The sequence below is a fragment of the Protomyctophum parallelum genome (genome assembly GCF_964188405.1).
Source record: "Protomyctophum parallelum genome assembly, chromosome: 18".
NCBI lineage: Eukaryota > Metazoa > Chordata > Actinopteri > Myctophiformes > Myctophidae > Protomyctophum > Protomyctophum parallelum.
The window spans coordinates 34,138,571-34,152,153 of NC_139716.1; the positions used below are offsets into that span (position 1 = coordinate 34,138,571).

At 42.7% G+C, this 13,583-nt stretch overlaps 2 protein-coding genes across 2 annotated transcripts in view; both read right to left on the reverse strand.

The window, feature by feature from the left end:
- Nucleotides 1–808: 808 nt before the first annotated feature.
- Nucleotides 809–9,621, reverse strand: LOC310875430 (leucine-rich melanocyte differentiation-associated protein). The gene is made up of 5 exons (XM_083788659.1): nucleotides 9,552–9,621; nucleotides 7,054–7,208; nucleotides 6,638–6,820; nucleotides 5,944–6,021; nucleotides 809–2,553 (listed from the first exon to the last, which is right to left on the reverse strand). The coding sequence occupies exons 1-5, from the start codon at nucleotides 9,552–9,554 to the stop codon at nucleotides 2,409–2,411; spliced, it is 564 nt and encodes a 187-aa protein (XP_083644785.1). The 5' UTR covers nucleotides 9,555–9,621; the 3' UTR covers nucleotides 809–2,408.
- A 2,910-nt stretch (nucleotides 9,622–12,531) lies between these two features.
- The window catches only part of frem1a (Fras1 related extracellular matrix 1a), a gene marked incomplete at its 3' end in the record, with an annotated part of 37,478 nt that continues 36,426 nt past the window's right edge, over nucleotides 12,532–13,583 (reverse strand). Inside the window, exons 39-40 of the mRNA XM_083789552.1 lie at nucleotides 12,963–12,970; nucleotides 12,532–12,737 (exon numbers count right to left, since the gene is read on the reverse strand). Coding sequence (XP_083645678.1) covers nucleotides 12,532–12,737; nucleotides 12,963–12,970 — 214 coding nt within the window. The remainder of the gene's footprint in view (nucleotides 12,738–12,962; nucleotides 12,971–13,583) is intronic.

Below are 13,583 nucleotides of genomic sequence, written 5' to 3' on the forward strand. Positions count from 1 at the left end.
TGCAACGCATTGTGAGCTTGTATAGATCGGCTATTTTCAAATAGCCGAAATGTATATTGGGCTGAAGTGGGACGGTGGGTAATGTATGTTTTTCTATACAAAGTAACTATAGTAACTAAAGCTGTCAAATAAATGTAGTGTAGTAAAAAGTACAATATTTGGATCCGAGATGTAGTGGAGTAGAGGTAAAAGTATTGGATATTGGAAATACTGAAGTTATGTACAAAAACCTCAAAACTGTACTTAAGGACAGTAGGCATATAAATGTACTATAGTTACCATCCACGACTGCTGTGTTGTTGAGATTGCCTCTGTGTGTCTGCTGTGCAACTCCACACACTATGCACTGTGGACATCACAATGTGTTGGTTGGACCAGACTCTGGCCAGTTCAACCAGACTGGACCAGAAGTTGGACCAGACTCACCTGGAAGAAGAGAAGCTCAGTCTGGTCTGCGTTGAGCTTGATGTGGAGCGAAAGACGTCCACAATAGAATGTGAACATCAAGCTAATGTCCATCCATCCATTCATCCATCCGACCCTGGGGGTGCCAACCCTCATGTTGAGAACTAGCGCTGTACACATCCTATACCAGCACAGCACAGAGACGCAACATCCATTCCAACCAATAATGATAAACACCTCTTAACTGCCACTGTCATTTTTGCAGTTATATTTATACTTAATAATTAAAATATAAAGTCTGTAACTGACGTTCATCACCATCATCTTCATTATCATCATCATTGTTGTTGTGATAGCAAAGAGATCGTTCACGTCATGAGTTTAGCCATTTATTTACTGAAAAACACGATAACACATTTCACAATTTGTTACAAATGGCTCTGTTCTTTAAGAATGCTAAGAATAATTTTGGTATACGGGAAGTACTTGAGTAAAAGTGCAAAAATATTGGCATCAAAATATACTATACAGTATCAAAGGTAAAAGTACTCAATATGCACAACGAACGGTCCATTTCACAATCATATTATGATCCTATTATGCATTCATGTGTTCATCACTTTAGTGTTACAGTGCAGCCGTAAACGAGAGTCTGGTTTTACCTCCAGGGTTCCTGGCCACGGTCATGAGATTCCTGGAAATATTTTGAAATTAGAAAAAAATAACATTTTCCAGTCCTGGAAAAGGTTTGGAATTTATCAAGGGTCCTGGAAAAATATTTGGATATGCATTGTTGCATGTTTTTGGCTATTGATTTAGTAATAAAAAACATTTTCTAAAACTTATAACATGAAATATGTATGAAAAAATATCAAACTGCAGCATGATCCTATGCCCTAGGGTAGGTGGTCAAAAAAGTCATGAAATTTGTAATGGAATTATACCGTTATATATATTCTATGCTTTATTGTTGCTACACTGCCTGTCTTTGGGCATTGCACATAGGAGTAATATACTCATTATTGCGCTAAATGATTGATATATAGGTCTGACAATTGTCTATTTTCTGGAAAGCTTTTGGAAATTCATTGGTAAAAATGTGTGGGAACATTGTACCTCAACCTATAACAATACCTCATCATAACATATAGTGGAGTAAAAGGTGTAATACAGTACTTGTTTGTTTCTGTAGTATAAGTATATAAAATATAAAAAAATACTCAAGTAAAGTACGTATATACAGTATACTGTACGTACATTGAGTAAAATATACCGCTGGCTATTAGTTAACAATCATGCTGTATGCCGCTCTAATGTGTCATTCTCATAATTTGTCATCGATGCGCTCAACATTTAGGCAGAGGTAATCCTGTTAAGCGTTAGCCTGTTAGACACAATTATATATCAGATGACTTGTGCATAACAACAGTATTGGTGACAATGAAGGGTTGGAATGAACTTGCCTACTGTTGATATTTTTGAACACTTACGGCTGTCTTATGACTTGCAACCTCCAAAACAACTGATCTTCAGCTTTGCTAACTTGAAGACCGGTTATTGTCGTCGCGTGACATGTTGCTGGAGTTTTAATTAGGCTTATGACCATGTTATATTTTGATATCAATGTTGACGATTAAATTCTAGGCCTACCTTAGAGCGATCACATGTAATTGTAATAGACAGGTCATGAGTACATGTTTTGTATGGTGTATGTAATAATATGAAATATGTTGTTTCTTTGATATGATTGAGACCCCAGGAAGAGTAGCTGCTGTGATGCACAGTAAGCTAATGGGGATCTAATAAATACATCCAAACCAGTGCTTCTCAAACCTTTTCATGTCAAGGACAGCCCCGGAAAATGTATTCGTCCGCGGAGCAGCGGACCCCCGTCAGAAAAGAGTTTGTCGAGACAGCGATTGGAATGCGACCTGTTCACACACACACAGTAAGGTATACAGTATGGTCACACACATACAGTAAGGTATACAGTATGGTCATCATCATCGATGCAGCTCCCGTCTCTTCTTGCTGCCCTCGTTGCTGTGGTGGATCCGGTAGGTCTTCCTGGCCTGAGCTCTCTCCTTCTCCACTACCTCTGTGTCGTCCAGGATCTCTAGGCCTGGGAGCTGGCTGATCACATACTGCCTGTAATCAGAGTAATTACATTATATTACATTCATGACTTCATTCAAGACATTCATAAGGGAATTACGCTTTCTTGCACTGACAAATGGACACTTTATTGTTTGGCATTGCGCACTGTTGTTAACTTTGTTTTTCTTGTCTTTATTATGACGAGACGCGTGATACACGTATGACGCACTGATCGACTGTATATACCTTATTTGTCCCAATCTGACCCTTTAGTGTGGTTTGGGCTTAAGGGTTTTTATTTTCCCCAAACTCCTCCACCAAACTCCAGAGAGTTTTCTTCAGTGCAAAAGGGACATTTCAAATAGCAAAACTATACACTGGCCAAAAATAGAGCAACAAAATAAATACTTAAGGCGCCCAACAACTGAACAAAGCCAAACTGGAGAGGATGAGAACTCTCTTCAGGCTATACCTTTATTACCTTGATCACACAAGGCCCTGTAGCTCCCTCTCAGGTATGTTACCTGTGTTACTGCCCACATCTAACTAGGAGTGGATCCCACCACAGGACACAGAAAGAATTTTCCTCTCAAATACCTCAATATAAATTCTCCCATAAATAACCCCTTGTATAAAAGTAATCTAAACATTACTAAAGATGCATTTCAATGAAACAAGTATAACTTGGGTTGGAAACTCAATGAAAATTAAACTCAAAGCATAGGAAACACCCCTCCCCTGCACAGCACTTGCACCTTCCTAATCAAGGGAAATGCCACCAGCAGTGCAGGAGAGACATTTAGCAAACAATCAGTGAACATATGTGAAAACAAGTTATCCTTGCATTTGGGTAAATCTGAATGTATTGTTTTTGCTTCCAAGCACAACTTAAGAGAGGTAACCTCCAGGAGAAAAAAATCAGTTACATATTTAGGTTGCACACTAGATGTCTAGTGTACAGTGTATGTCTAGTGTCTAGTCTAGTGTACAGATGGCCCACTCAGTTATTGGCAAGATCCACGCAAGGACTAAGTTCCTAGCTAGGATTGCCAAATGTCTAGATAGAACCACTATGAGGACACTGGCCTCAGCATTAGTACAATGTCTCTTTGATTACGCCTAACCTGGTACAACAGCTTATCTAAAAATACCAAAGATAAATTACAGACATCACAAAATAAACTAATGAGGATAGTCCTTTATCTCTCCCCAAGAACCCACATTGGCGCTAACCATTTTAGAGAATTAAATTGGCTCCCAGTGGAAGGCAGAAGATCAACAACTGAGACTCATTATGGTCTATAAAATTGCCCAAAATGTTTTAAAGGTTACTTCCCGTATGTTAACCATTTCTATAGTTTGAACACAAGGGCTAGTGTAGCTGATCTTAAACCACCAAACCTGAGACATAGGGTAGAGGATTGGAACAAAATCCCAAGGGAAATTAAATTTGCCCAGTCTTTGAACATTTTTTTAAATAGGTTGAAAAAGTGGCTGATGGGCAAGTTAGTATAGTGCTGTATTTATCTATTTATATCTATGTGTTGTCTTTTGTTCATTGATCTATGATGGTCGGTTGTAAATGTCATTAGTATTGTAATGTTAGTACATGTTAGTAAATGTTCTTCTTATCATATGCTGTAACTATTTATTTATTTATTTGGATCACAATGGAAATAAGTCCTCCTTAAGTCTCCTCTGACTATGCAATCCTGATTGCTGGAAGTATGTACTGCTCTTCTATATTATATATATAGAAGATATATATATATATATAATATATATTTGCGTTTCTCTCTTGATAGTGACGCCTGAAGCCATTTGTGATTTCCTGACGTACCAATAGTCCGACATATGTGGCCGGTTAAGACTCACCTGTGGCTCCAACATTCGTGGCCGGTTAAGACACATGCGTGGCCGGTTAAGACACATGCGTGGCCGGTTAAGACACATGCGTGGCCGGTTAAGACACATTCGTGGCCGGTTAAGACACATGCGTGGCCGGTTAAGACACATGCGTGGCCGGTTAAGACTCACCCGTGGCTCCAACATATGTGGCCGGTTAAGACTCACCAGTGGCTCCAACATAAGTGGCTGGTTAAGACTCACCCGTGGCTTCCGCGTGGGTTAAGGGTTAGGTTAGGGTTTGGGTAGGGTGGGTTAAGGGTTAGGTTAGGGTTTGGGTAGTGTGTCGTGGGTTAAGGGTTAGGTTAGGGTTTGGGTAGGGTGTCGGACTATTGCGTGTCGGTCTGTTAGGACGTCGGACCAAAAATATGCACCCACATGCTGCAAGATCTTGGCTCTTAATTGGCCAACTAGTCCCCTACCCTAAATGCATTAAAACAAGGCCTTGTGCTTTTGAGCTTGTCGATCTGCTGTGTTTGGATTTGAATCCTGAAAAGTAACTGTTTTTTTTAGGACATAAGAGGTTTCCGACCCGACAGAGACGATGTGTGATTTCTAGTGTGATCATGAAATGGTGCATTAAAGACTCCCGCAGTTTACCTGTAATCCCTACTTTTAACATACTGGGTGAGGGTGATGGAGTTCAGTTCACCTGTAGTCTATTACCTGTAATCTCTATACTTTTAACATACTGGGTGAGGGTGATGGAGTTCAGTTCACCTGTAGTCTATTACCTGTAATCTCTATACTGGGTGAGGGTGATGGAGTTTACCTGTAATCCCTATACTTTTTAACATACTGGGTGAGGGTGATAGAGTTCAGTTCACCTGTAGTCTATTACCTGTAATCTCTATACTTTTAACATACTGGGTGAGGGTGATGGAGTTCAGTTCACCTGTGGTCTATTACCTGTAATCTCTATACTGGGTGAGGGTGATGGAGTTTACCTGTAATCCCTATACTTTTAACATACTGGGTGAGGGTGATGGAGTTCACCTGTAATCTCTATACTTTTAACATACTGGGTGAGGGTGATGGAGTTCACCTGTAATCTCTATACTTTTAACATACTGGGTGAGGGTGATGAAGTTCACCTGTAATCTCTATACTTTTAACATACTGGGTGAGGGTGATGAAGTTCACCTGTAATCTCTATACTTTTAACATACTGGGTGAGGGTGATGGAGTTTACCTGTAATCTCTATACTTTTAACATACTGGGTGAGGGTGATGGAGTTTACCTGTAATCTCTATACTGGGTGAGGGTGATGGAGTTCACCTGTAATCTCTATACTTTTAACATACTGGGTGAGGGTGATGGAGTTTACCTGTAATCTCTATACTGGGTGAGGGTGATGGAGTTTACCTGTAGTCTATTACCTGTAATCTCTATACTGGGTGAGGGTGATGGAGTTTACCTGTAGTCTATTACCTGTAATCTCTATACTGGGTGAGGGTGATGGAGTTTACCTGTAGTCTATTACCTGTAATCTCTATACTGGGTGAGGGTGATGGAGTTTACCTGTAGTCTATTACCTGTAATCTCTATACTGCGTGAGACTTCCTCCGTTGAAATAACTCGGTGCCGCCTCGTTGTTCATCATGCTGAGGATCCTGGATGTAAAGAAACCATAACACAACTGGTAAATAAACGGTGTGTTTCTGGAGTAGATTCCCAGGCCTCTATTGCATTTTATGGTTTCTACTTCAGAATTCCAGACAACATATATTCTCTTCTGGGGGTTACGTAAATATGTTCTTGATTGATTGATTGTTTGAAATGTAAAAACAGCAACTTAGTCCAAAAGGGATAGCACCAAAACATATATAAATATCGAATCAGGAAAAATTGGTATCGGCAGGTACTCAAAATTGAATGATCGGAATCGGATCGGGACCAAAGAAATCCCCCAGAGCGGCTGGCCAATGTTGAAGCCGCCGAGACATAGTGGTCAAAGCTGGTACTGCAGGCGGCCAGTGCATTTAGCACTAGTAAACCCTGCGCAGCTGGGGTTTAACATTGAGCACTCGCATTTTGAACACCAACTGTAGGTGGTCAAATCGAAAAGTGCTTCAAAACACCACTGAGCAACCATTGAAATGAATAGTGGGGAGGGCGGGGCTGTCGCTCCCGGTCCGCTCTCTATCCTTTATAACGCCATGGTGTTAACGACATCACGGAACAAAATGGCCGATATAAAGGTGATCGGACGCGGCCGACTGGACCTACCTGATGTTGGGGAACTTGCGCCGTATCTCCTCCACGAACACAGGCAGGTTGGTGATGCGGTTCTTGTTGATGCACACGGCGGTCACGCTGGGCATGTAGGGGAACTTGACGTGCGCCGTGTAGTTGTTGCAGTCCAGGACCAGCGTGCTGAGGCGCTCCAGGCAGCCCAGGAGGGCAGGGTTCCGATTAACAAACTGAATGAAGGATCATGAACCCACTAATACATAGAGCAGGGTTCCGATTAACACACACCAATCACAGCAACATATACCTCATATCAGGAATATTTAACATGCACCTGACCTGATTTCCTTCCATTGACAACATAGGGAGCTTGTGTGGAGAAACAATCGATTGATAAACGATAAATGCGTTGTAGTGGGAGTCCAACGCTCATATACTGCTCTAAAGGATACTCGTCCAGCAGATTGTAGCTCAGGTCCAGGACCTCCAGACGTCCACGGCTCAGGATGCTGTCGTAGGGGATCTCTGATAGGTTCTGGTAGGCCAACGACAGCCTCGGAGAGCCCGGAGGAACCTGGGTCTGCTGCTGCTGCCCTGGGAACTGAGGCTAAAACAAGGGCAACACAGTCAACAACCTGCTGCTATGGGTCTGGGCCTCATGGTGCTGCTGCCCTGGGAATAACTGAGGCTAAAACAACAGCAACACAGTCAACAACCTGCTGCTATGGGTCTGGGCCTCATGGTGCTGCTGCCCTGGGAATTACTGAGGCTAAAACAACAGCAACACAGTCAACAACCTGCTGCTATCATGGGCCTCATGGTGCTGCTGCCATGTGAATTACTGAGGCTAAAACAACAGCAACACAGTCAACAACCTGCTGTTATGAGTCTGGGCCTCCTGGTGCTGCTGCCATGTGAATTACTGAGGCTAAAACAACAGCAACACAGTCAACAACCTGCTGTTATGAGTCTGGGCCTCCTGGTGCTGCTGCCATGTGAATTACTGAGGCTAAAACAACAGCAACACAGTCAACAACCTGCTGTTATGAGTCTGGGCCTCATGGTGCTGCTGCCATGTGAATTACTGAGGCTAAAACAACAGCAACACAGTCAACAACCTGCTGCTATCATGGGCCTCATGGTGCTGCTGCCCTGGGAACAACTGAGGCTAAAACAACAGCAACAACTTGAAGAGTTCTTTCTCCAACATTCATTCCATTAATCAGAATCAGCAGGGAATCAGAGATTTCAGATGAGGCCATCATCATAGGCCATGATGTCTCTCTCTCCCTCTCTCTCTCCCTCCCTCCCTCTCTCTCTCCCTCTCTCCCTCCCTCCCTGCCTCTCTCTCTCTCTCTCTCTCTCTCTCTCTCTCTCTCTCTCTCTCTCTCTCTCTCTCTCTCTCTCTCTCTCTCTCTCTCTCTCCCTCCCTTTCTCTCTCTCTCTACCCATATTCGGTAAAAAAGAAAAGAAAAAAGGGGTATAAAATTAGTTTTTGCCTCCTACAGAACTGAAGTAAAGAAAAGTAAGATATGTGAATGGGTTTAAGGTATAGTATAGATTAGTTACTGTAGTTGCCATCAATCCAAGGCCGTGTCAAAATGACAGGAGAGCCTTGGCGTTACAGTCAACATGTTCTCTCCATGATCAGGAGTCAGGGTCATCGCCATGCTGGCTTAATTGGGCTGGGCATTTTTGTCAAAATTATTAGTTTTTGCCACGGACATACAAAATGAGTGGACAGAAACACATAAAGAGCTTGGCCTGAATGACCACAACATGTCTGTAACTCTGAGAGTGTATAAATGGAACTAAATGGACCCTTAGCGTCCATTTGTACACCCTCAGAGTTAAGGGGGTCCTTGCAAATAAAACATTTGAGAACCACTAGTACAAGTTGGACTCCTATAGGCCTATAATGTCATAGTGTCGTATAGTATAAGTAAGTGTCATACATATTTTTTATGAAAACTTGGAGACTTGACATTCAGTAGTCATGGGTCTTATGATCAAAATAAGAACATTATAATGGTGCGTAAAGAATGGAAATCTAAAAATTGCCACGGATAAGACCAAGTCTTTAATTGCCATGGACATATTGATGACCTCCTGACCCCTGTGCAAACACATTGATGACCCGTGTCCATGATTCACTGAGAGTTTTTACACTTTGTCATATGACAGAGTGTCACGCTGCAAACTTAATGAAAATAGCTGATCTACTGTACAAGCTCACGACGTGACGCGCTGTAAGCTTGTACATCGGCTGTTGCTGCTATACTTTTTAGAACTGTGGATTTTTTTTACCTATAATGAAATTATAATTATAATTATATTATATTTAATTATATTATATTATTATAATTAAAAGCTACAGTTATGTTAGTTGAAATCAGTGGTTCTCAACCAACGGTCCGGGGACCGCCAGTGAGGGGGGATCCTTGAGGGGGATCCGGGTGGTCCCCAGATAAATCACAGAGTTGGTAACCAAATGGTTGGATCATGGAGTTAAAGATCCATATAATTGGATCTTTAACGCTTGAGAGTGTAAAATGGACAAATGGACCCATAAGGGTCCGTTTAATGTTACACTCTCAAGAGTTAGATTATTGGTTGGTTAACATCAGCATTGCTTGATTTACAAGAAAGTCCACAAAATTAGAGGATGTAGAAGAATTGTTATTTTGATCAACGTTTGCCTGTTATCTCTCCTATAATGGTACCAACATCAATACAGCATGTTGACAAAATCTAACAATAACAACATACAGTATGCGAAGTTTTGGCGTCTGAGAGGCTACAGTATCTCATCAGAGATACTGTAGCCTCTGGGTTGAAAACCACTGGGGTTGAAAACCACTGTCTGAAAGCCTTTTCTTTCCCTCAGTACATTTGCAGGCCAGTATAGTTAAAAGATACAGTTATGTATAGTTGAAATAAATGGACTCACCATGTTGCAGCCAGTATAGTAGTGTACGGGCCAGACAGAGGCAGACCACGGTCAGGAACATGAGATGGTCAGAAGGAAAAGGCTTGAAGAAAAGAGCTCATTCATGGCAGTAAGCAGCGGATCACATGACGGACCATAATCACTGTTTAACCCCGCTTTGTTGCTCGATCTGGCTCTGCTAGGCATGCTGCAACACCCCATTGGCCCACTTCTACACCACTGCTGAGCAACCTGTGGGTCGGGACACCCCACAGGATTATTGTTTTTTTCTTTTTGAGAGAGGGATGGGGGGATGACAGTGGAGTGACAACAATTTAAGGATGTTGAAAACCCTTTTTAGATACCAAAATATAAAGGGAGGGAGGGAGGGAGGGAGGGAAGGAAGGAAGGAAGGAAGGAAGGAAGGAAGGAAGGAAGGAAGGAAGGAAGGAAGGAAGGAAGGAAGGAAGGAAGGAAAGAAAGAGAAAAAGAAAGAAAGAAAGAAGGAAGACCATTATTGCATCAAAAGTAATCAACAAACTTGAAAACTGGTCAAACATTGGACAAATTCCCAAATAATATAAGAAAGACATAGCCAATCTACAAGCTAAATACGTTTTACTTAGATAAAACATTTGAGTACTTTTTCCACCACTGGCCAGCAGTGCATGCGAGTGTGTAAAAGTTCAGACAAACATCAACTCTGTCTCACTCAAACAACCGATAGCTTCAGAATGTCCTTGATGGCTTTTACAGCCTGCCTTCTCCGAGTTCACGCTTAATTCGTTTTTATCCCCCCTTTTATAGATAATCGCTCTCTCATCTTATTTAAAAGGGCTTTAATGTGCATGTATTTATGTACATTCACATATCACTACGTTCATAAAATGTGAGTGAATACATGTTTATGAATATGCACATTATGCAGTACTGGAAACCTATTTTTGCCAGGTGTGAAGCAGGCTGGCCTACATTTGCACGCACCACTACTGACGACTGTAAACACGACTCTAAACACGACCTAGTCATGATTGCCTGCCTCCTACAGTAAGCCAATGGAATTCTGAACGGCATATAAACTCATACTCTGAACGAGACATTGTTTATTTTATTTTTGGACCACAATGCTTAAATGAGACGGTTCTAAGATGACCCAATGTTATTCTCCACAGAGAAATGACTTCCGCAACCCAGGGGATGAGCGAGTGAAGTCAGGACTTCAGTACACACTTTTAGATCACAAATTAATATTGTAATATGTATTTTTGTAGACAGTAGTTTAGCACTAAGCTTGTCAAAACATGATACTAGATTTGTGTAAACAATATTTAAACAATGCAGAAATGTATGTAATCTCTGAGACAAACATACAAACATAAACGTTAAGCACAACACAAACAAAAACACTGTAAATAGAAAATACTGTACTAAAAAACAATATATCAACACATAGATACAGCAGTAATAATGTCACTTCAAATGACACATTTATCATACATTTACAAATTAATAATTAGCATACATTTATAGGTCGTGAACATGGAATATCTTTCGCGTTTGAGTAAATGGTCACGCCCCCTCTCCTACTAGTAGTAGGGGATAAAGTACAGTGTTTCAGACCGCGACGGAGGGGCGCCGTCTCAAGCGAACTTGACCCACGTTGCCGTTTCGAGCGTTGCGAAGTTCGCTTCAGCCGACTCAGCCCCGTTCGAGTTGCAACCCGATAGGACAGAATAGTAAATCCTCGTCCGCGCAAGTAGGGAAAGTCACAAGGGGGCGTGGACCATTTACTCAAACGCGAAGGAGATTCCTGGGTTGCTACACATACACAACTACTCACTTACTACACACATTGCAGGTAGGCCTACATCGACTACCATGGTTTTACGGTTGGGTTACTTCTGTTAGACATACACAAGTAACAGCTTGAAGGGGAAGTCAACTGTAGGCTGGTTCTGTAATTTGTATATAGACCATCAAAATGTTTGAATGCTTGTAAACAAACGGGTGTTTCCGGGTAGAAAAATATCCATGGATGTTTTCACGATATATAATGAAGTGTCCAGAGCATATTAGCCGTGTCTAGTTTGTCAACCTGCGGATATTTACAACAAAGGCACAATACATTGTGTTTTTTAAAAGGGGTGAGGAGAGGTCCCTTGGGTTAAATAATAACTTGCTTAAACATGACAAGGCTATGTCAGTGTGGGCATCCAGAAACAGTGAAACATGTGTTTCAAGAGTGCAGTATTTATTATAAGTTATTATGTCATCATCATCATCATCATCATCATACTATAATTCTAACAATGTCTGAGTGTGTGTCTGTGTGTCTGTGTGTGTGTGTGTGTGTCTGTGTGTCAGAAACACTGCCGTAGCTCCTTACTGCCTGCACCAATCACTCCCACTTTCCACACAGGCATTGACCATATGAATATGGAGGGCGTAACGAAGCCCTTTTTCCGATTTCACACATTAATGATTATTAATGAATTTATTAGTCAATTACAAACGCACCCGGGCGCAGTACCCCCCACGGCCACAAGGGGGGGCAAATATCTCACAACGGGTAAGGGCTAGTCATTATAAATAGACATTGTCTTTATCTGTTATAATTTATAACAGATAAAGACAATGTCTATTTATAATGATGACAGAGCTAAGAGTGGAGGCTTTTTCAGTTTTTTCTTTGTTTGGCCACTGTGAGAATCACCAATTGATTTCAAAGGCAGTACTGCAGTTCCTGCACAATACTGGACTATAGTAAGTATAGGTGAATAAACCACCAGACCAGTGGAGGGCAGTAATACACCTTGTGGCGTCCATACTGCCGGAAATCAAAAAGAAGAAGAAGAAAAAGAGAAGCAGTCCCTGTTCCTATCCATGCTGGCGGGGAGTTATTACCGTCCTGAGATCAGTCTTTAGTTACTGTTGTAACAACTCCTTACAGACAGCGTGGGTTGGTTGTGACGCACCGCCTGCCTATACGTCTGTCGGCCGGTCACACTTTGACGGAGCACACGTAGCGGTGCCCGCGGCTGCTCCTGCAGTCCCTGATCTGCCACTTGGCCCGCCTCCACACCAGCACGCACTTCCTGTTGCCGCCCTTCGTCTTGGAGCGGGGAGGGGTCTTCCTCCAGTTGGTGTAAGAGACCGCCTCCCGGCCCACCCACTCCCAGCGGCCCCGGCTCTCCCCGTCGTTCAGGCCTGATGGAGACGAGAGATATAAACAATAACATGGGTGAATGGTACATGGTGTATTTATATAGCGCTATAGTCTTTCTTTATTCTTCTTTCTTTCTATTCCGTAACCCCGGAGGGTCGTTGGGGCACCACAGTACAGACTGTCTGTTGACCAGCTCTCTCCATCCCTCTCTGTCCTCGGCAGCTCTATAGTCAATTGTCAGTTTGCACTGAAATTTGTCTTGCGACCCAGCGGCCTTGTATGCAACACATATAAACATTTCACATAACAGAAAGACAGCTTTGTAGGGGGCACGGTGGCACAGTCGGTAGGGCTGCCACCTCAGAGCTAGAATGTCCTGGGTTCGATTCCCACCGGGGAAGCTGTGCGCACTGGGGGCGTGCTCTCACCTCCGCGTCATCAGTGCCCATACCCGAGGTGGGGTTGGCGAAAGGGCCGTTCTGTGTGAAGTTTGCATGCATCTCCCCGTGTCCCCTATAGCAGAGGCTCCCAACCACCGGCACACAGACCGGTGCCGGTCCGTGGGACATGTGCCACTGGCACGCGAGAAGGGAATCTTTAAGTTTTCCCGTCGTATAAAGATCCATTTGAAAATACGACTGAGGACAAACACCAGTGGATTGGCTGTTGCGAGTAGAGCGCAACCCTCAATCACCCATTGGAATGCAATATGCAATAATGCAGCCTTTCAGGCTACCTTTGTATCCTACTCGTATCTTTGAGTGCTTACTGTGCTTCTGATGGGGGGGGGGGGGGGGGGGGGCATGGGGATGGACGACGACACATCTTGCCTGCCAAATCTAATTCCTGACCTTCACAAGGATTTTCCAAACAGTGGTGAAAAGTTG

Coding starts and splice junctions, on each gene's coding strand:
- LOC310875430 (XM_083788659.1), bottom strand. Junction 6,821..7,053: donor AGCTACAATCTGCTGGACGA/GTATCCTTTAGA, acceptor GTTTGTTAATCG/GAACCCTGCCCTCCTGGGCT. Junction 2,554..5,943: donor ACGCAGTATAGAGATTACAG/GTAATAGACTAC, acceptor CTCTGATTACAG/GCAGTATGTGATCAGCCAGC.